At 35.3% G+C, this 17,682-nt stretch overlaps 2 protein-coding genes across 2 annotated transcripts; one reads left to right on the top strand and one right to left on the bottom strand.

The window, feature by feature from the left end:
* Window positions 1-9: 9 nt before the first annotated feature.
* HELRODRAFT_167518 (hypothetical protein) lies at window positions 10-7,909 on the top strand (the record flags this gene model as incomplete). Its single annotated transcript, XM_009013021.1, has 11 exons — window positions 10-1,504; window positions 1,616-1,686; window positions 1,793-1,899; window positions 2,179-3,022; window positions 3,136-3,375; window positions 3,545-3,793; window positions 3,888-4,117; window positions 4,780-4,987; window positions 5,891-6,664; window positions 6,883-6,942; window positions 7,886-7,909. The coding sequence occupies 11 exons, from the start codon at window positions 10-12 to the stop codon at window positions 7,907-7,909; spliced, it is 4,302 nt and encodes a 1,433-aa protein (XP_009011269.1).
* A 4,842-nt stretch (window positions 7,910-12,751) lies between these two features.
* On the bottom strand, window positions 12,752-15,770 carry HELRODRAFT_72335 (hypothetical protein; the record flags this gene model as incomplete). The annotated part of the gene is made up of 8 exons (XM_009013022.1): window positions 12,752-12,877; window positions 13,206-13,341; window positions 13,720-13,857; window positions 14,117-14,271; window positions 14,447-14,514; window positions 14,891-14,942; window positions 15,124-15,189; window positions 15,576-15,770. Coding segments are annotated over 8 exons (936 nt in total), but the record flags the coding sequence as incomplete, so codon positions are not given.
* Window positions 15,771-17,682: the final 1,912 nt, after the last annotated feature.

The raw sequence follows: 17,682 nt of genomic DNA on the forward strand, positions 1-17,682 counted from the left end.
TATGACAACATGTACAGGCAGTTGCAGCCAACAAAAACAAATAAAAAAGACATGTACGTCATCACGTACATCAACAACAGCCACAACAATAATTTCAACAAAGACATCAACAATTACGTCAACTACATCAACAGATTTTACAACAACGTCAACAAATTTGCTCAACTTTTTATCAACGACAGCACTAAAATCAGCCAAAATGACAATACTTACAACATAAACAACAACATTACGCTACATTATATCAACATTTTCAGGATAACAAAATTGATAAGCTTCATATTTGTTCTGTTATTTTTCATTTATTTACTCTTAAATCATGATCAACTCAACAACAACAACAACAACAACAACAACAACAACAACAACAACAACAACAACAACAACAACAACAACAACGACGACAACAACAACAACAGCAGCAGCAGCAACAACAACAGCATAAAAACCAGCAACAAAGTTGTGAAACGTTATTTAACCAAACGTTTGCTATTTAAGCGGGAGATTTCAAACGATACAAACAACAACAACAACAACAACAATAATAATAACAACAACACATCACCAACCTCACCATTATCAGTAACATCCAACGAGTCGTCAGTTAATGATCCAAAAATACCAAAGGATGAATCATTAACAACAGCCGCCACCAAGAATACTACATCTACCAATACTACTACTACAACTGCTACCAATACTACTACTACAACTGCTACCAATACTACTACTACTACTGCTACCAATACTACTACTACTACTACTACCAATACTACTACTACTACCGCAGCAAATACTACTACAAATGTTACTGATAATAACAATAATAATAATAAAGATAATAATAGTACAACTACTATTGATACTACGACTACTACTAATACTACGCAATCCTCAACTACATTAATAGCGCAAACGAATTTGACAAATAGCAACAACACAACAAACAATAACATTAGCAGCAACACAACAAACATCAACAACAACATTAGCAGCAACACAACAAACATCATCAACAACACTAGCCACAACACAACAAGCATCAACAACAATCAACTAGCTAACAACACAACAACTAACAACAACACAGCAAATATTAACAACACAACAAACATCATCATTAACAACAACAACAGCAACCCTGGAAATACAAACAATAACAACAACACAACCAATATAAACAACAATACAACAGCTAACAACAATTCAAATGCCATCAGCAACACATCAGCCAACAACAACCCAACAAACATCAACAATAGCACCACAACGACAAACAACAACACAATCTCCAACAACACTGGTATTATTAATAATAATAATAAAACCACAAACAACAACAGCACAGCAACAAACAACACAACCAACGACACAACAGCAAACACAGCAACAGTCAACACAACAAACAACACAACGACATTCAATACAACGACATTCAACAACAACATTCTCGCATTCGTCGTTCGAGTTATGGTGGAAATAAACTACACTAAACTTTCTAGTGGTGAGTTTTTTATTGTTATTATTATTATTATTGTTATACATATACACACAAATACACATACACACACATACACACACATTCATTCATTTATTCATTCAATCAAACATTCAGAGTTGAAAAGCGCATACGTTGAGCAGATAGATTTATTGAATGTTACAAGAAATAAGGATGTAACAATTGTGGTTGGTGTTTTGATGATGATGCGGATGATGATGACGATGATGATTCATTCATTCATTTATTCATTCAATCATTCATCCATTCATTCATTCACCCTTAAATCCAAAGATTCTAAATGACACTTGCACGGCGAATTGTCCGAAGAGGATGAAACGAGATATCCAACCGGAAATGGAAACAGTTGAATATGACGTCATGACATTAGTTGCTACGACGTCATCATTACCGTCATCGTCATTAACACCATCATCATTACCAACATCATCAACATCAAAAACATCCTTATCATCACTGTTTACTACTACTACTACTACTACTACTACTACTGCTGTTAATATTACATCTACTACTACTACTACTACTACTACTAGTACTACTACTACTACTACTACTACTACTACTACTACTACTACTACTACTACCTCTATCACTTTTAATACTACATTCTCTGCCAAAATGACAACTATTTTTCAAATAATAAACAACAACAACAGCAACAACAACAACGACTACGATGAACATAATCGCATAAACACTGATATGGTTATCATCAATAGAAATTATGGCAACAATTTTGACGGAAACAACAACAACAACATCTATAAGTCTTACAACAATAGTGGAATCACAAAAAACAACAACAACAACACAAACAACAACAACACAAACAACAACAACACAAACAACAACAACACAAAAAACATCAACAACACAAACAACAACACAAACAACAACAACACAAACAACAATAGCGGCAACAATAACACAGACAACAGCACAACCAACAACAAAAACAACACAAACAACAATAACAAAGCAGACAACAACGACGCAAACAACGAAAATAACAGCACAAACAACAACAACAATTATAACAACGATACAGTCATCAACATATACAACGATAGATACAACATCAGTCCAGTAGTTAGCGACAACACCACCACCACCAACAACAACAACGCAAACAACAACACAAACAACAACAACAACAACACAAACAACAACAACACAAACAACAACAAAACAAACAACAACACCCAAATCAAAATGCCAACAAGCACCATATTTGTGAAAAGCAGTAACACCTCTATCTATTTCAACCTAACGACAAGGGCGAACGGCACCATCATCAACTTCACACTCCCAGTTCAAACAGTCTACAATAACTTCTCTTACGCAGAAGGCGTCATCAGGGATTCTAGATCCATACAGGTTGATTTCGTCGTCGTCAACAACAAAGATGGTTCGACCGTAGATTCAAATGACGTTGCTAAGGTTTTTAGGAGTTACGGGACGCCAGATAACTTGGGGAAGAAGTTGACCAGCGTCTTAGAGGTCCATTCTTTATTTTTAGTTTTAATTTTCAATGAAAATTCTCACAAAAAGAAGTACATAATCTTAAGTGGAAAGCCCATCAAAGTCACAAAGAAATATAACAAATCTCACAGGTGGCGGGCTTTCCAGTTCCTCTGGAACTCTTGCTTTCTGGCTCGACCACAACACTTCCGCCAGACGTGGGAGAAGTTTTTCTCTTAATTCCAAAGTGGGCGATATTCCTGGTCATCTTCATATCTATCATCGTCGTCTTGTTTGTTGGCTGGCTGGTGCACTCCATCTGCACTGGACAGTTGATGAAAGGAGGGGCCACCCATCTCGACGGAGAGGAAAAGGATAAGAAAGATCATTTAGTGGGTTTTTTGTTTGCGTGTGTGTTTGTATAAATTTTTAAATTTGTGTGCCTACTTACGTGAAACTTTTTGTGAGTTTTTATGCATGTGCGTTTGTTTAAGAATTAAAAAAATTAAAAAATTTATTGATAACCCTAACCCTAACCCAATTCATTTTCCCTTCTTCCAGAGGAACAACCTCGGGCCTAACCCACACTCCTACCCCTTCAACATCAACAAACAAAACAGCAGCAACAACAACATCGACAACAACAACATCAACAACGTACAACATCAACAACAAACAACTGAAAAGAAGGTGACGCAGTTTGACAGGAGCACCTCGTATGACGTAGGTGTGACGTCAGCCGATGAGTTCTTCGCTAGAAGGGATATAAATAGAAGCAGCATGGAAAACCCAGCCTATGCCGAAAATAAAGTAATGATTGTGATAACGTTGATGTTGCTGTTGTCGATGATGATGATGATGATGATGATGATGTTGATAAATATAGTGATAATGATGTTGTCAGAGCAGCCGGAAGGACTCAACGTTACGAGTTCAAGAGGGAGCCACAAAGAAAAAAATAAGCATGAAGAGACAGCAGCGGCAGCATCAACAACATCAGCAGCAGCAGCAGCAGCAATTACTGTCTCCAGATACCGATTTCGACCATACTTTACCTACGTATCAACCATACAAACCGAAATTTGAGCGTTTAACGAGCAGCGATCGTCTGCACGTTCATGACGTTAATGATGGGTTAGTCCTATTTCTATTTATATATTAATCAGATATTATTGTTATTGTCATTAATTATTATTTTGTTATTTATGATCAACCTACCCCGAAATTGTAAGTATCTTAAAGAGAACTCTGCATACAATCGATATAACTGCGTTCTTGCTAACAGGCGACTCTGAACGTGGATTTCTTAAATTCCTACTAAACAAGTTTACACTGAATCTGCTTTCACATTCTTTTGGACTTCTTCTAAAACTTTTTATCACTTTTTCCGAGTGCTATCCTGATATTTTCAATCCCATTTTAAATCTTCCTGGTTTATCCGTTTGTTTCAACGAATGAGTGTCTGGATCCGGAAGATATAAACAAAGATATGGATGACACAGAGTTCGCCGTTTCTTTTTCTGCCTTTTCTGACTAACTTTCCGCTACGATATTCAAAATCTATCTCCAGATCTTCATGCTTCCAAGCGAGATTTATTGAAAAGCACTTTGAACACCGGACGAAAGAGCGAGAAGCAAAAAAATAAATAACTTACGCAATTGCTGTTGCGTTCGCTCTAACGAAGTAACGTTACTAAATATAAAAACTTTTTCAGAAACTCCAGGCCATATTCAAATCAAAACGGCTCCAGAAATAATCAGTCACCACATTCGCCCACGCATTCAACTAAAACCAGACATCAAAATATGGGTCAAGACAGCAGACCTGACCTACATTATTACAGACGTGGTCCAGACAGCAGACGCGATTTGTTATCCAGACAGTCTGATAATGAGATGAGAAGGATGGGTGATGTTGAGAATGACGACGACGACGATGATGATGGTGATAATGATTATTACGATGATGATGATAAAGAAGAAGATGTGCGCTATAAAGCAAAGGTTGGTAGAATGCGTGGCATTTTTTTTATCTGTTATAGACAAAGTAAAACTGATGTTATTAACAATGAAAAATATCTTCAAAAAGAGTTCCAACGTTTATAAATTCGTTCATAAGTTTATACAACCGCTTTTTCTTCTGTATATTTAATCATTCATTTATTCAATCAATTGTTTATTCATTCATTCATTCATTCGATCGTTCGTTCGTTCATTCATTCATCCATCAATATAGATCATCGTGCCCACTCCGACCAAACGCAACAAGCAAAAGACATTGAAACAGAGGAAAAAATCAAGCACGATGGACAAGGTTTGAATGAATGGATGGATGAATGGATGAATGAATGAATGAATGAATGAACGAACGAACAAATGAATGAATGAATAGATGGATGGATGGATGAAAGAATGAATAAATGAACGAATGAACAAATGTAAAAATCGATGAGTGTCCATTTATTTGTTTTCTGTTGAAAATGTTGCGCACAGTGCATGTGCAGTAATACATCCATCTCAAATATGATTCACAGGTGGAGAAAAACTAATATGGATGAATAAAATGATTGATTGATGAAATAGATAAAACATAATAGGAATAAAATGATTGATAGATTGGTGAATAGAAGAACAAATTTGGACAATTTGAGATTATTTGATGGACATATGAATTAAAAAATGTCGAAATAATTGGTGGATGGATTGATGGATGATTAAATGAAAAAATAAACTGATGGATGGATAGATGGATGAATGAATGGATGGGATGGGTTGATGAATGGATGGATGAAGTGATATAGGAAAATGCAGAAAGTTGCATGAAAAACACACATTGTTGTATGCGTTCAATATAATGATCCGTAGAACTATTCCCCTTAACAAAATTTTGGATTTATATTTGCACAGGAATCAATAGAGATGAGACCCATCAGATACCATACTACATCTGCTACACATAACTACAACAACAGCAACAACAACATCAGCAGCATCAACGACAGCAAATATAATCAAAATGCGTCGATAAGATCTTCGCCATCATCAACAGAATACCCAATACTCAACAATCTACAACCACAACAGCCGCCACACCAACCACAACAGCAGTTTCTCTTTCCACCACCTTCGCCATACTTCATCCCAATAAAAACGAGCAACAACAACTCACCGACCATCGACTACAACCAATTCAGCAGCCAGCCATACGTCATACCGACGGTGCAACAACAACAGATACCGCTTCAAAGGTATTCGCCTTCATTCGTCAACAACAGTAACAGGACCATCCACAACAGCAACAACAACATCCACAACAACAACAACAACATGTATTCCGGAATTCAAACACTACCACTACCATCGTCACCCATGTACGCGGACGATAAAACGAGATCAGAAAAGATCAAAAAAATGGCCAAAGACATCGTAGAAGACGCCTTCGACGACAGCGGTTTCTCCACAGACAACGTAACCAACGGCAGCGTGAAAAGTGGCAATCACGGTAGCTACAGCCACCACAGCCACAACAACAATAATAATTATAATAACAATAATAAAAGCCGGACTGGGTCACTATTGGTCACCGACATGGATGAATTCAGGAAGGTGTTGGATGAAGCATTTGCGTTCGGTAAGAAACGTAGCGAAAATAACGACAGAGATGACAACTTTAACAATGAGGTTGAAAACGAGCGATTCTAGGTTCTCTCTCTCTCTCTCTCTCTCTCTCTCTCTCTCTCTCTCTCTCTAACACTCTAACAGACAAGTAACGAATGTTGCTTCTTATTTCGTTGTTCTATTGTTTCCGACATGTTTTAAAACTACCGACACAACACATGTCTGCCCGTCTTGCATAAGTTACGCCGATTTGTTGATTGTGTTCATGTAACTATACATAGTTAATGGAACTTGATATTTCTTTCAAAGATATAACTACGTCATCCGACATAGATGAATCGGTGAGTTTTTACCTTTCGGTAATTCAGCTGAAATAACTTACATCAAAGCAGTTTAAATTATCGACCACGATAAAACAAAACGAACATTTTATTCGCTTCTGAAAATTGAACGGTTGAAATTAATGATGTACCAATCCTTCGGTAGCTTATCTATACCGACATGCCAAAATTGGTTCCTTTAATGTTAAATATGCCAAGAAATTTGTACTAACTTTAATAATAATTGATTATCATCGCTAGCTCTTATGACTAATTGTATACATACATTCAAACTTATATGTACCTTTTAAAATCAGTGTAACCTTGCTTGTGTATATTTGTGCACGCGTATGCACTCATTATACAACACTAAATACGCACTGTTCCTAATTAAACTCATCAAAATACACGCATACATACATCGGATGGGTTGTGTATATGATATTTTTACGGTTAAATCGATATTAATTTTGAACGCTTTAAACTTGTACTGTGGTTCGTCAGTTTATATAAATACATACGAGTATATATATATATTTATATGCATATATAACTTGTGTATATATTGCACACACACAAATATATATATGCATACATACATACATACATTCATACATACGTGCATACATACATACATACATACATACATACATACATACATACATACATACATACATACATACATACATACATACATACATACATGCATACATACATACATACATACATACATACATACATACATACATACATGCATGCATGCATACATACATACATACATACATACATACATACATACATGCATGCATGCATACATACATACATACATACATACATACATACATACATACATACATACATACATACATGCATGCATACATACATACATACATACATATGTTTTTATGAATGTGTGTGCAAAAGTAAATAAAACATATGAATGTATTTCCCTGTATGTTTGTAGGTTTACAACAGTCTCTTGTTTTAACATCGCATGAATTTGATACAATCTTTATATCGATCATCTTCACCCATAACACGTTTCTTCGTTTGTTTTACTATGTTTATAAAATAATTTTCGTCCTTACATACCGCTCAAATAAAAAAAATATTTATTTACTTAACTTATTTTGTATATTTTTCTCCAGACATGATTTCTACTTACTTGATACACATACACGCAGGCCGTCTATTTTACGTTCTCTTCTGTGAATTATTCTTTTATTTTTTTAGCATTTTTTTATGATCTAAAATGACACGCCTAATATAAATAATAATACTTCATTAAAAGGTATATTAAATTTAATGATGCAATTTTTTTTCTTTCAATATTCATCATATTACGAATTCATGCAGATGCACCTACAGTCAAACCACGCAGACTTATATAAACATATTGTCCATTTACACTAAAAATTAAATTATTTAACGTTCTTAACTACTTTAAATATGCTCAATAAATTTCAGTTAATATCAAATTTATTGTCAATTTTTTTTCCAAAAAATAAAAGAAATAAAAAACAAACAGATGATAGACAACATAATAATATTGTATGGAATAAAGAGGATGATGTTTCCGTTAGCAACCTATTGTCTCTGCTATTCTTGCCTACATACACAAACACACACAAACATACGTACACACACACACATGTACACATGCCCAGACACACAAAAACATACGTACACAGACATTCCCAAATAATCGAACACACATACAGGTAGGTCACACAATAATTTTTATATCAGTGATAATGAACATACAATAAAAATAAACGTGTTATACATGCCCACAGTCCCACAAACACACACACACACACACACACACACACACACACACACACACACGTATATACAAACAAACGCACACACATATTTATGTATATATAAGATTGATTAGTCTTTGGATTTTTCCATAGATTTATAACGATATTGGCCAACAGACCTGATTTCATTGATTTGATAGCAAGAAGTCATTTAAAGGTGGGACTATGGGTTAATGAGTAATAATTTTAATAATAATATTACTATTTATATTATTAACACTAATATAAAAATACTAAAGTAAATAACACGGAAAATTAATAATAATAATAATAATTATGACTGACTATAACAACATCTGAAACGTCTGGTTTGGCTGAGGCATGCATGTATGCATGCAATTATTGCGCGTCACATCAGTATACATTTGTATTAGTATTTTTAATTTTTTTTGGTTTGTATTAGTACGTTAGTATTTAAAATGGGGAGTATTTTGTTAGTATTAGTACATTTATACTGATAATTTAGTTCGTTTTATTAATATTAGTAGATTAGTATTTATAACTGAGTGTATTTTATTAATAATAGTACATCCGTACTTAAAATTCGCTTTATTTCATAGTACATTGGTACTCATAGAGTAGTACCTTAGTACTCAAAATTTAGGACATTAGTACTCAAAATTTGGTGAATTAGTACTCAAAATTTGGTGCAGCGGTATGTTAAAGACTTTCTACATCGACTACAGCGGTTTCTAGTGAAGACCCCATAGCTATAAACACCGGTGCCATCCTCATCGTCGATCTCTAAAAATTCTTCCATCACTTTTTCCTCCTCTCTCGTTTTCTCCAGAAACTTTTCCAGTTCAGTTCGGCCCTCCCCAGTGGTCAAGTGGTCTGCAGCATTTGTCGCAACTTGATTGGCTGATAGCAAAATCGGAGCTGAGCGACTCTTTTTGAATGAACGAATGAATAAATGGAGGGAATGAATGAGTCAAGGAATGAGTGATCAAATGAATGAATAAAAATAAAAGATGAGCAAATAAATGGAGGAATGAACAATCGAATAAATAAATGAATAAAGATTAGAATAAATAAACGAATTGGATTGCAATTGATAATTGTGTGAAACAACTTGTATGTATTTTTATACGGGCCGCCATGGAGTTCCAAGTTTTCCTTAGTTTAAATTAATTTTTGTAGACAGCGGTGAAGTTGACGTTTAAAAATTAACGTGTTTTCATGTAAAAGTAAAGTTCTGTACAAGCCCATTTCAATTTAAAAAATAAAATAAAATTGAAGAATAAAATGTCGTCGTCTGTTACATATCCTCACAGTCTAGTATTATGCGAGTCGGAATTGTAGGATTTTGATTAAAAAACACTTAATCAAATAAATATATTAATTAATTAATTTAAAAAATATCTAATTGATAAAATTAAAAAATTCATTTTTCTTCAATAACAGAAACTTTATCTACAGGCTTGTAACAGCAGAGGTATGACAAGTCCACATCAACTGGCTTGTTCTTCCTGAAACCTGCACTCAACGGGTTTTCATGGTATGTATGCATGTTTAGACATCGTAATACCAAAGTGTTGCTATTATACTACTGCTATGACCGGGTCCGAATTGCAAAAAGATTTTAAATATTCATCAGTAAAAAGATTATAAATATTCATCAGTAAAACGATTATAAATATTCATCAGTAAAACGGTTATAAATATTCATCAGTAAAAGACCGACAGACAAACGAACAGACACAGACAAGCAAATATACACAGACAAGCAAATATACACAGACAAACAAATAAACAAATAAATGAACGCGAGACCAACCAGTGATCCAGCTGGCGATGAAAGCGAAGACGAAGGCGAGGATGACTGCAACGACCGCATACCACATGTACGATATTGTGAATATGTGCTCAACTGCCGACAGACTTCAGATGGAAATTTCAAAACAAAAATTGAAACGAAAATTTTTTTTCGTTTATACATCTTTACAAAAATAATAATAATTTGTTTGTCATCAGTTGAATGAATGAATGAAAAATAAATGATTGAATTAGGTGGATGAATGAAGAATGAACGAATGAACAAGGAGACGTAAGATGAATGAATGATGGGCTGATTAATCTATTTAGTTGACATGAAGGTAATGAGTGGGTACTGAACTTGAATGTAATTTTTGATTTTTTAATTGAATTAAAAAATTAATTAATCAATCAATCAATTTGTTTGGTTGTTTATATACTTATTCATTATTTGAATTATTTATTATAGCCGTCCAAAATCATTGCCAGTAACGATTAGATAATTTTTTATTCTTCGCCAGTGAGATTGCTAAACACACATCAATATAATTGCCTCACACATATGCGACAAACAATTTTATTCGATTATTAAATTAATTATTAAAAACCACAAAAACCTGGTAGCAGCACTCGGATTAAGGGAAATTGGATTAGGAATGGGATTGGGAATTTCTGGGGGCCCAGTAGCAGACGTAGAACTGACGCCGCTGACGTAAGTGAAGTTAGTGAATGGCTGGGGGCAGGTTTCGTTGGAGAGGTGCAGTTGGTACCTCTCCATCAGTCGGTACTTTTTCATTGTTAGTCCGCCCGCGAAGAACAAGCCGATCATCGAGACCAAGCTTACTATTAGGCCAGTTGCTGCACCCTGATGTGATGAGGAAGATGAAGAAGATGATGGTGACGATAGTGATGAAGGTGATGGTGATGAAGGTGATGGTGATGATTTCTCTCTCTCACACACACACGCATCACACATACACTCTCTCTCTCTCTCTCTCTCTCTCTCTCTCTCTCTCTCTCTCTCTCTCTTACACACACATCCACACACACATCACACACACTCACACACACTCTCTCTCTCGCACATACACACACACACACACACACACACATACACACACAACCAACCACAGAATTGATACACGGCATAAATATCCCCATGATGAAGACGGCGAGTATAGGTGCACCAACCACACCCAACAAATTCATCGCCAACATAAACAGCACCTTCCCCATCGTCGAGGCCAGGAAAGCCATCCCTATGGACACTATCCCATACACGATAACTGATGATGATAACAGTAATAATAACAATAATAATAATCCTTTTATTTTCATTTTAAAACATATATTTTAGTTATAAAGTTAAAGTAATAAAACTTATAATGTAAATTACATAGATATTCTACAATGCTCGCCATACCTTTTAAAAGGGCACAAAGAGAAATAGAATCCGCATTAAATTATGTTCAAATCGTGATAATAATAATAATAATTATTATTATTATAATAATGACAAAAAGAAGAGCACTAACTCAAGGCCTTGAAAACAACGAAGCCCAATCGACCGGGCATCGCCACATTCTTCAACCTCTTATAGAGGGGGTTCACGATGTCCAGTACCGTCACGGCAGCCAGGGCGTTCATGCCCCCGGCCATTGTACTGATGAAGGCAACAATCATACATTAGTAATGTAAAAGCGTTACACATGACCGTCTATATGTTAGTACGAGAATGTGTGTGTTTGTATGTGGAGTGGATGTGGAGTGGATGTGTGTTTTTATATGTGTGTGTGTGTGATGCATGTGAATGTATGGATATGTGTTTTTGTATGTGTGTGTGTGTGTGTGTGAGATTGATGCATGTGGATATGTGTTTTGGTATGTGTGTGTGTGATTGATGTACGTGGATATGTGTTTTTGTATGTGTTTGTGTGATTGTTTTTTGTATGTGTGTGTGATTGGTTATGGTGCCTAAACACACACACACACATATCACCATTTTTTTCACCACCATTATCGTCATTATATCTGCTTATTGGCTCGGCGTTAAATTAAGCAGTCCTGCTTTGTCCTACCAATTTTAGTCAAATGAATGCTACCGCTCATATAAAGCTGCATACGTATAGTGTGATAAACTGATTAAAAGGTTTCTAAAAAATAAATTTAATTTAAGTTAAGTTGAAATGTTTTTATTTGAATTTGTTGACAAATTTTACTCAATTTAATTGAAATTTAATTTACTTAAACTAAATTAAACTAAATTTTATGTAATGGATGACAAACCTGAGGGATGCACAGAATACGCAAGCAGTGAATAGGCCGGCCATACCAGGGTAGTCTTGAAATACGGACAGGACAAAATATGGTACCAGCTTCATGTACGTGTGTGTGTTTGTGTGTGTTTGTGTTTGTATGTGTGTGTGTGTATGGGTGTGTGTGTGTTTGTGTGTCCAGTTCGTATAATTATCATCCTCGTCGTAGCTATCATCACCGTCATTGTAATTACCATTATTTCCATGTTATAGTTGTCATGAACACTTTATCGCCACCATCATCTTCACCAGCATCATCATCTCCATCATCATCCTCATCATTATCATCATCACCAGCATCACCACCATCACCATGATCATCATCATTAGTATCATCTTCTTCTTCATCATCATCTTCTTCCTCATCTTCCTCATCTTTATCACTAACATTATCTTTATTAGCGAAACTGATGGCTCCATTCAAGAAGGGAGAACAAGTGGAGTAGTTGGCGAAGATGACCAGCCCAATGAAGACGAACATGCTGAAGTACAAACAGCTGACCACCATCGAAATGTAGGCGGTGCTGATAATGATAAAGACGGGGGTGATGGTGATGATGATGATAATGGTAGTGATGTTGTTGATGAAGATGGTAGTGGTGGTGGTGATGATGATGGTGATGATGGTGATGATTATGATGAGGGTGGTTATGATGGCGATGATGATCCAAGACGCTTAGGTTATGATAATGTTAATGATATGTTATGACGATGAACTGGCTGATAAAAACGATGATGATAAAAAATAATGTTGATATTGTACATACACATCCATACACACACACACACACACACACACACACACACACACACACACACACACACACACACACACACACACACACACAAATATACACCCATACACACATATACATCATCATACCCATCATCATCATACTAACATATAGACATGTTTAAGAGATTTGAGACCCAAGAATTTTTGCACGATGGCTTGGTTGTTGTAGAGGGCCAGAATACTCATACCCCCGCCAATCATCTGCGTCCAAACCGTGTGGCGTTCACTTGGAATCACAGAGAATCTGCAAAGTTATTGCCAATTTTAGATAAATCTTTAAAATTGGGTAACTTTATGTTGGAATATTTTCTTGCTAAAGTTTTTTATGTCCATATTTAGCAATCATGTAAATAATTCAACCAAATGCATAATCAACCGCAATTTATAAATAACCACCCACCAAAAATCCAAATTACATCAACCACACAAAAACCACACTACACTTAATCAACCTACCACCAGCAACCAATACAAATTCAAACACCACCACAAGCAAAACTCACGATGGTCCCTCTATTCTACCCCACTGGTAATTGATCCTCATGACCTCCCCGAACCCGCCCACGTTGAGACTGCCTTTAATAATCAGGCCCAGCAGGCTGGCCAGTATGATCAGCATTTGTATGGCATCAACCCATATTACCCCCTTCAAGCCACCCTGTATCAAAAAACATTCAAGTTTTTTTTTTTTTTATTTCCAGTACTTATACTGACGCGTTTTGTATGGATTTAAAAATATTTGTGTCGCAAGAGTTTATTTGCAGTCAAATGAGGGAAATTTTGAGGATGGTTTTGCATGGCTTGAAAGAAGGTGATGGAAAGAAAAAACGAACCACAGTTGTGTACACGATCCCAATGAAACCAACGCCAAAAACTGCCAGCTGTGTTGATATTGCGGTCACTGTTGTCAGGAGGGTGATGTAATTTTATAATTGATCAACGATCAATCAACTATTTTTTTTATTCAGGCATCCAGCCAATCAAATAACTTCTCTCTAGCCAAACAATCAATCAAATAACTTCTCTCTTGCCAAACAACCAACCAAATTAACTCTATCTAGCCAGCCAACAGATGAAATAATTTTTCGAGGATCAACTGATTTATCAACTAGCATTCTGACCAACTTAACAACCAATCAAACAACTTTTTTGCCAGCCAACCAGCCAATCAGACAATTTTTTACCAGCCAATCAGACAATATTCCGATCAATCAATCAACTAATTCAATCAGCTCCCATTAAATACAACATAATATAAGATGAAATGAAATTCTAACTTTCCGACAGAACAATGGCCGGTGCGTACGTTATGATTCCAATGTGGACTATCTAGTTGCAGTGAATATAAGTTGTAAGTGTGCATGCATGCATGCATGAATGAATGAATGAGTGAATAGATGATTGAATGAATTAATTAATCAATGAGTGGGTGAATGAGTGAATGAGTGAGTGAAAAAAGGGATAACTACAATTAATCAAATCGACCGATATCATGATTAATCAAACTCACAAGACTGAGAGCGAATATAGCCGAACATAACGATCGGACAGGTTTGCTGAATCTGTACTCTAAATACTGGAGAGTGAGTGAATGAATAAATGAATGAATGAATTAATGAAAGAATAAATGAATGATTGAATGAATGAATGAGTGAGTGAGTGAATGAGTGAGTGAGTGAGTGAGTGTGTAGGTGAATGAATGGACAAACGAATGAGTAGATGAATGATGGATGGACAGATAGATGGAAAAATGGAGGCATGCATGAATCAATGGGCAAATGAACTAATGAACAAACAAATGAATGGCTGAACGCTTGGCTGAATGAATAAATAAATGAATAAAAAAAAATAATAAATATGAAAAAAAATCAAAATGTTGACGTAACATTGTTCAATATGAGAAAATTAGATAATGTACAAAAAAAAAACATATTATTCACCCCGCCACACAAAACTAACAACCTCATATATACTTGATATCTCCAATTTGTAAAACCTTGACAAGAAGAGGTGGGCAAATATGGGGATTGCCACCATAATGCCCAGCACAAAGTACGAAAACTGGGCCCCGTAGAAGTAGATTTCCGCCGGTACTCCTAGAATTAGCGGGGCTGCCAATATAGAAGCCATGACGCTCAGTGAAGCTGGCCACACTGATGAGGTAGTGGTGGTTGTAGTTGTAGTGGTAGTTGTGGTTGCAGTTTTTAATTTGAGTGGTTTTGAGGTTGGGTGGTGATGTTGATGTATGTAATGTTACTGATGATCTGTAATCAGAGTTGATGGCTCTATCGCTATTTCGTTATCGTCACCGTCATCATCGTCGTATCATTCTCATAATCATCATCATTGCCATCATCTTCGTCATCATCATCACCATCACTACCCTCATCATCATCATCACTACCATCATCATCATCATCATCACCTGAAATATTTCTTTCGATTTTCTTCCTCTCCAGTATTTTCATTTCTCCATTCTCTGTGGTCACCACTGTTGACCTCATCGCTTTCTTGCTTGCCATGTGGTCTATGATGCCCTTCACCACGCCCACCGCTCCTGATAAGACGATGGAAAGTATGAATATTAAGTAGTCCGCCCAATGAAATGTCAGCTTTTCGTCTATTGCCATTTTGATTGGTAGGTTGAATTTTGAGCGGAAAAATCAAATTTTTTAGCGCGAAAATGGATGTATTAAGTTTTTGGTGCTAGGAATTTTGATTTTACGTTACTCGTATGCTGTTGTTAATGTTGTTGTTAGCACTGTTATCTCAGTGTTAACGTTTGATAATTTTTTGATTAAGTGCTCGAACTGTTTGTCTTTTTTTGATTCTATAAATGTTTTGAAGTTGTCGATGATGACAACGACTTGTTGATGATACTGTTGTTGATAATATCAATAAAGACGATGAAAATGATGAAGATGATGAAGACGAAGATGGTGTTGTTGCTGCTGCTGAGGTTGTTGTTGACGATGACAATGTTGATTACAAAAGAATTTTAATTTCCGTACACCCGATGATGAAGATGCAGATGATGTCGACGAACGATGGCTAAGACGATGACGGAGCAGGATAACGAGATAAAATACAATCCACGCTAACAACGACAAACAACAGTATCATCAACCTTAATGCATTTATTCATGATTCAGTTTTTTACGATGTTGATGATGATCAAGATGAAAATTTTATGATATACGATGATAACAACTCATATGATGATATAATATATGATATATGATGATATATAGTTGTGGTATGTTACATGGTTATAAATGTTAGCAACGATAATAATGATGATAGCAATGTATCACGATTAGATCAAATGTTGACGTTGAAGATAAAAAATGTGATGATATATGATATACGACGATGATATGTGATATATGGATGATAACGTCTTTGATTTGAACGCATCAATAAGCCTAATGGCGATGACGATGATGAAGATGAGAAGAAATAACATCTCAAAACTTATTCCGAAAGCCGGACTTAAATAGCAGCTAGTTTACAATTAAAAAATTCAAACATTAAAAAGATAAATGAAAAAAATTCATATTTTTTTAAATTAAGTTCTTTTATTTCACCCAGCCAGAGCAGTACAGATTTCAGATTATGAATTTATCACTTTTAGGAGGCTAACTTATGGACAAAGTCCGCCAATAAAAATAACAATAATAATAAAAAATAACAATCACAACAACAACAACAACAATAATAATAAGAATCACAATCTTTTTTCCCAATAAACGCTTAACGAACTGAACGTTTATTTTATCTGTCAAATAAATACGCAACGCAGCGTAGCTTAATGTTGTTGAGACGATGAAACAAAATTATACTAATTAATATATAATTAAAATATTAATTAAAAATTAATTTAAAAACAATTCGAATTCAGCTTGATGCCGTTGTTAACAGGCGACTAACGACTACGCAAAACTTATAAATAGTGAGATTGTTTGACGTTGCTAACAAAATAATAATGTAGCGAGTGTGTGCGTGAGTGTGTGTGGGTATAAAACTTTCATATATATATATATATATATATATATATATATTTACTCAT

This window comes from Helobdella robusta (assembly GCF_000326865.2).
Source record: "Helobdella robusta unplaced genomic scaffold HELROscaffold_11, whole genome shotgun sequence".
NCBI classification, from domain to species: domain Eukaryota; kingdom Metazoa; phylum Annelida; class Clitellata; order Rhynchobdellida; family Glossiphoniidae; genus Helobdella; species Helobdella robusta.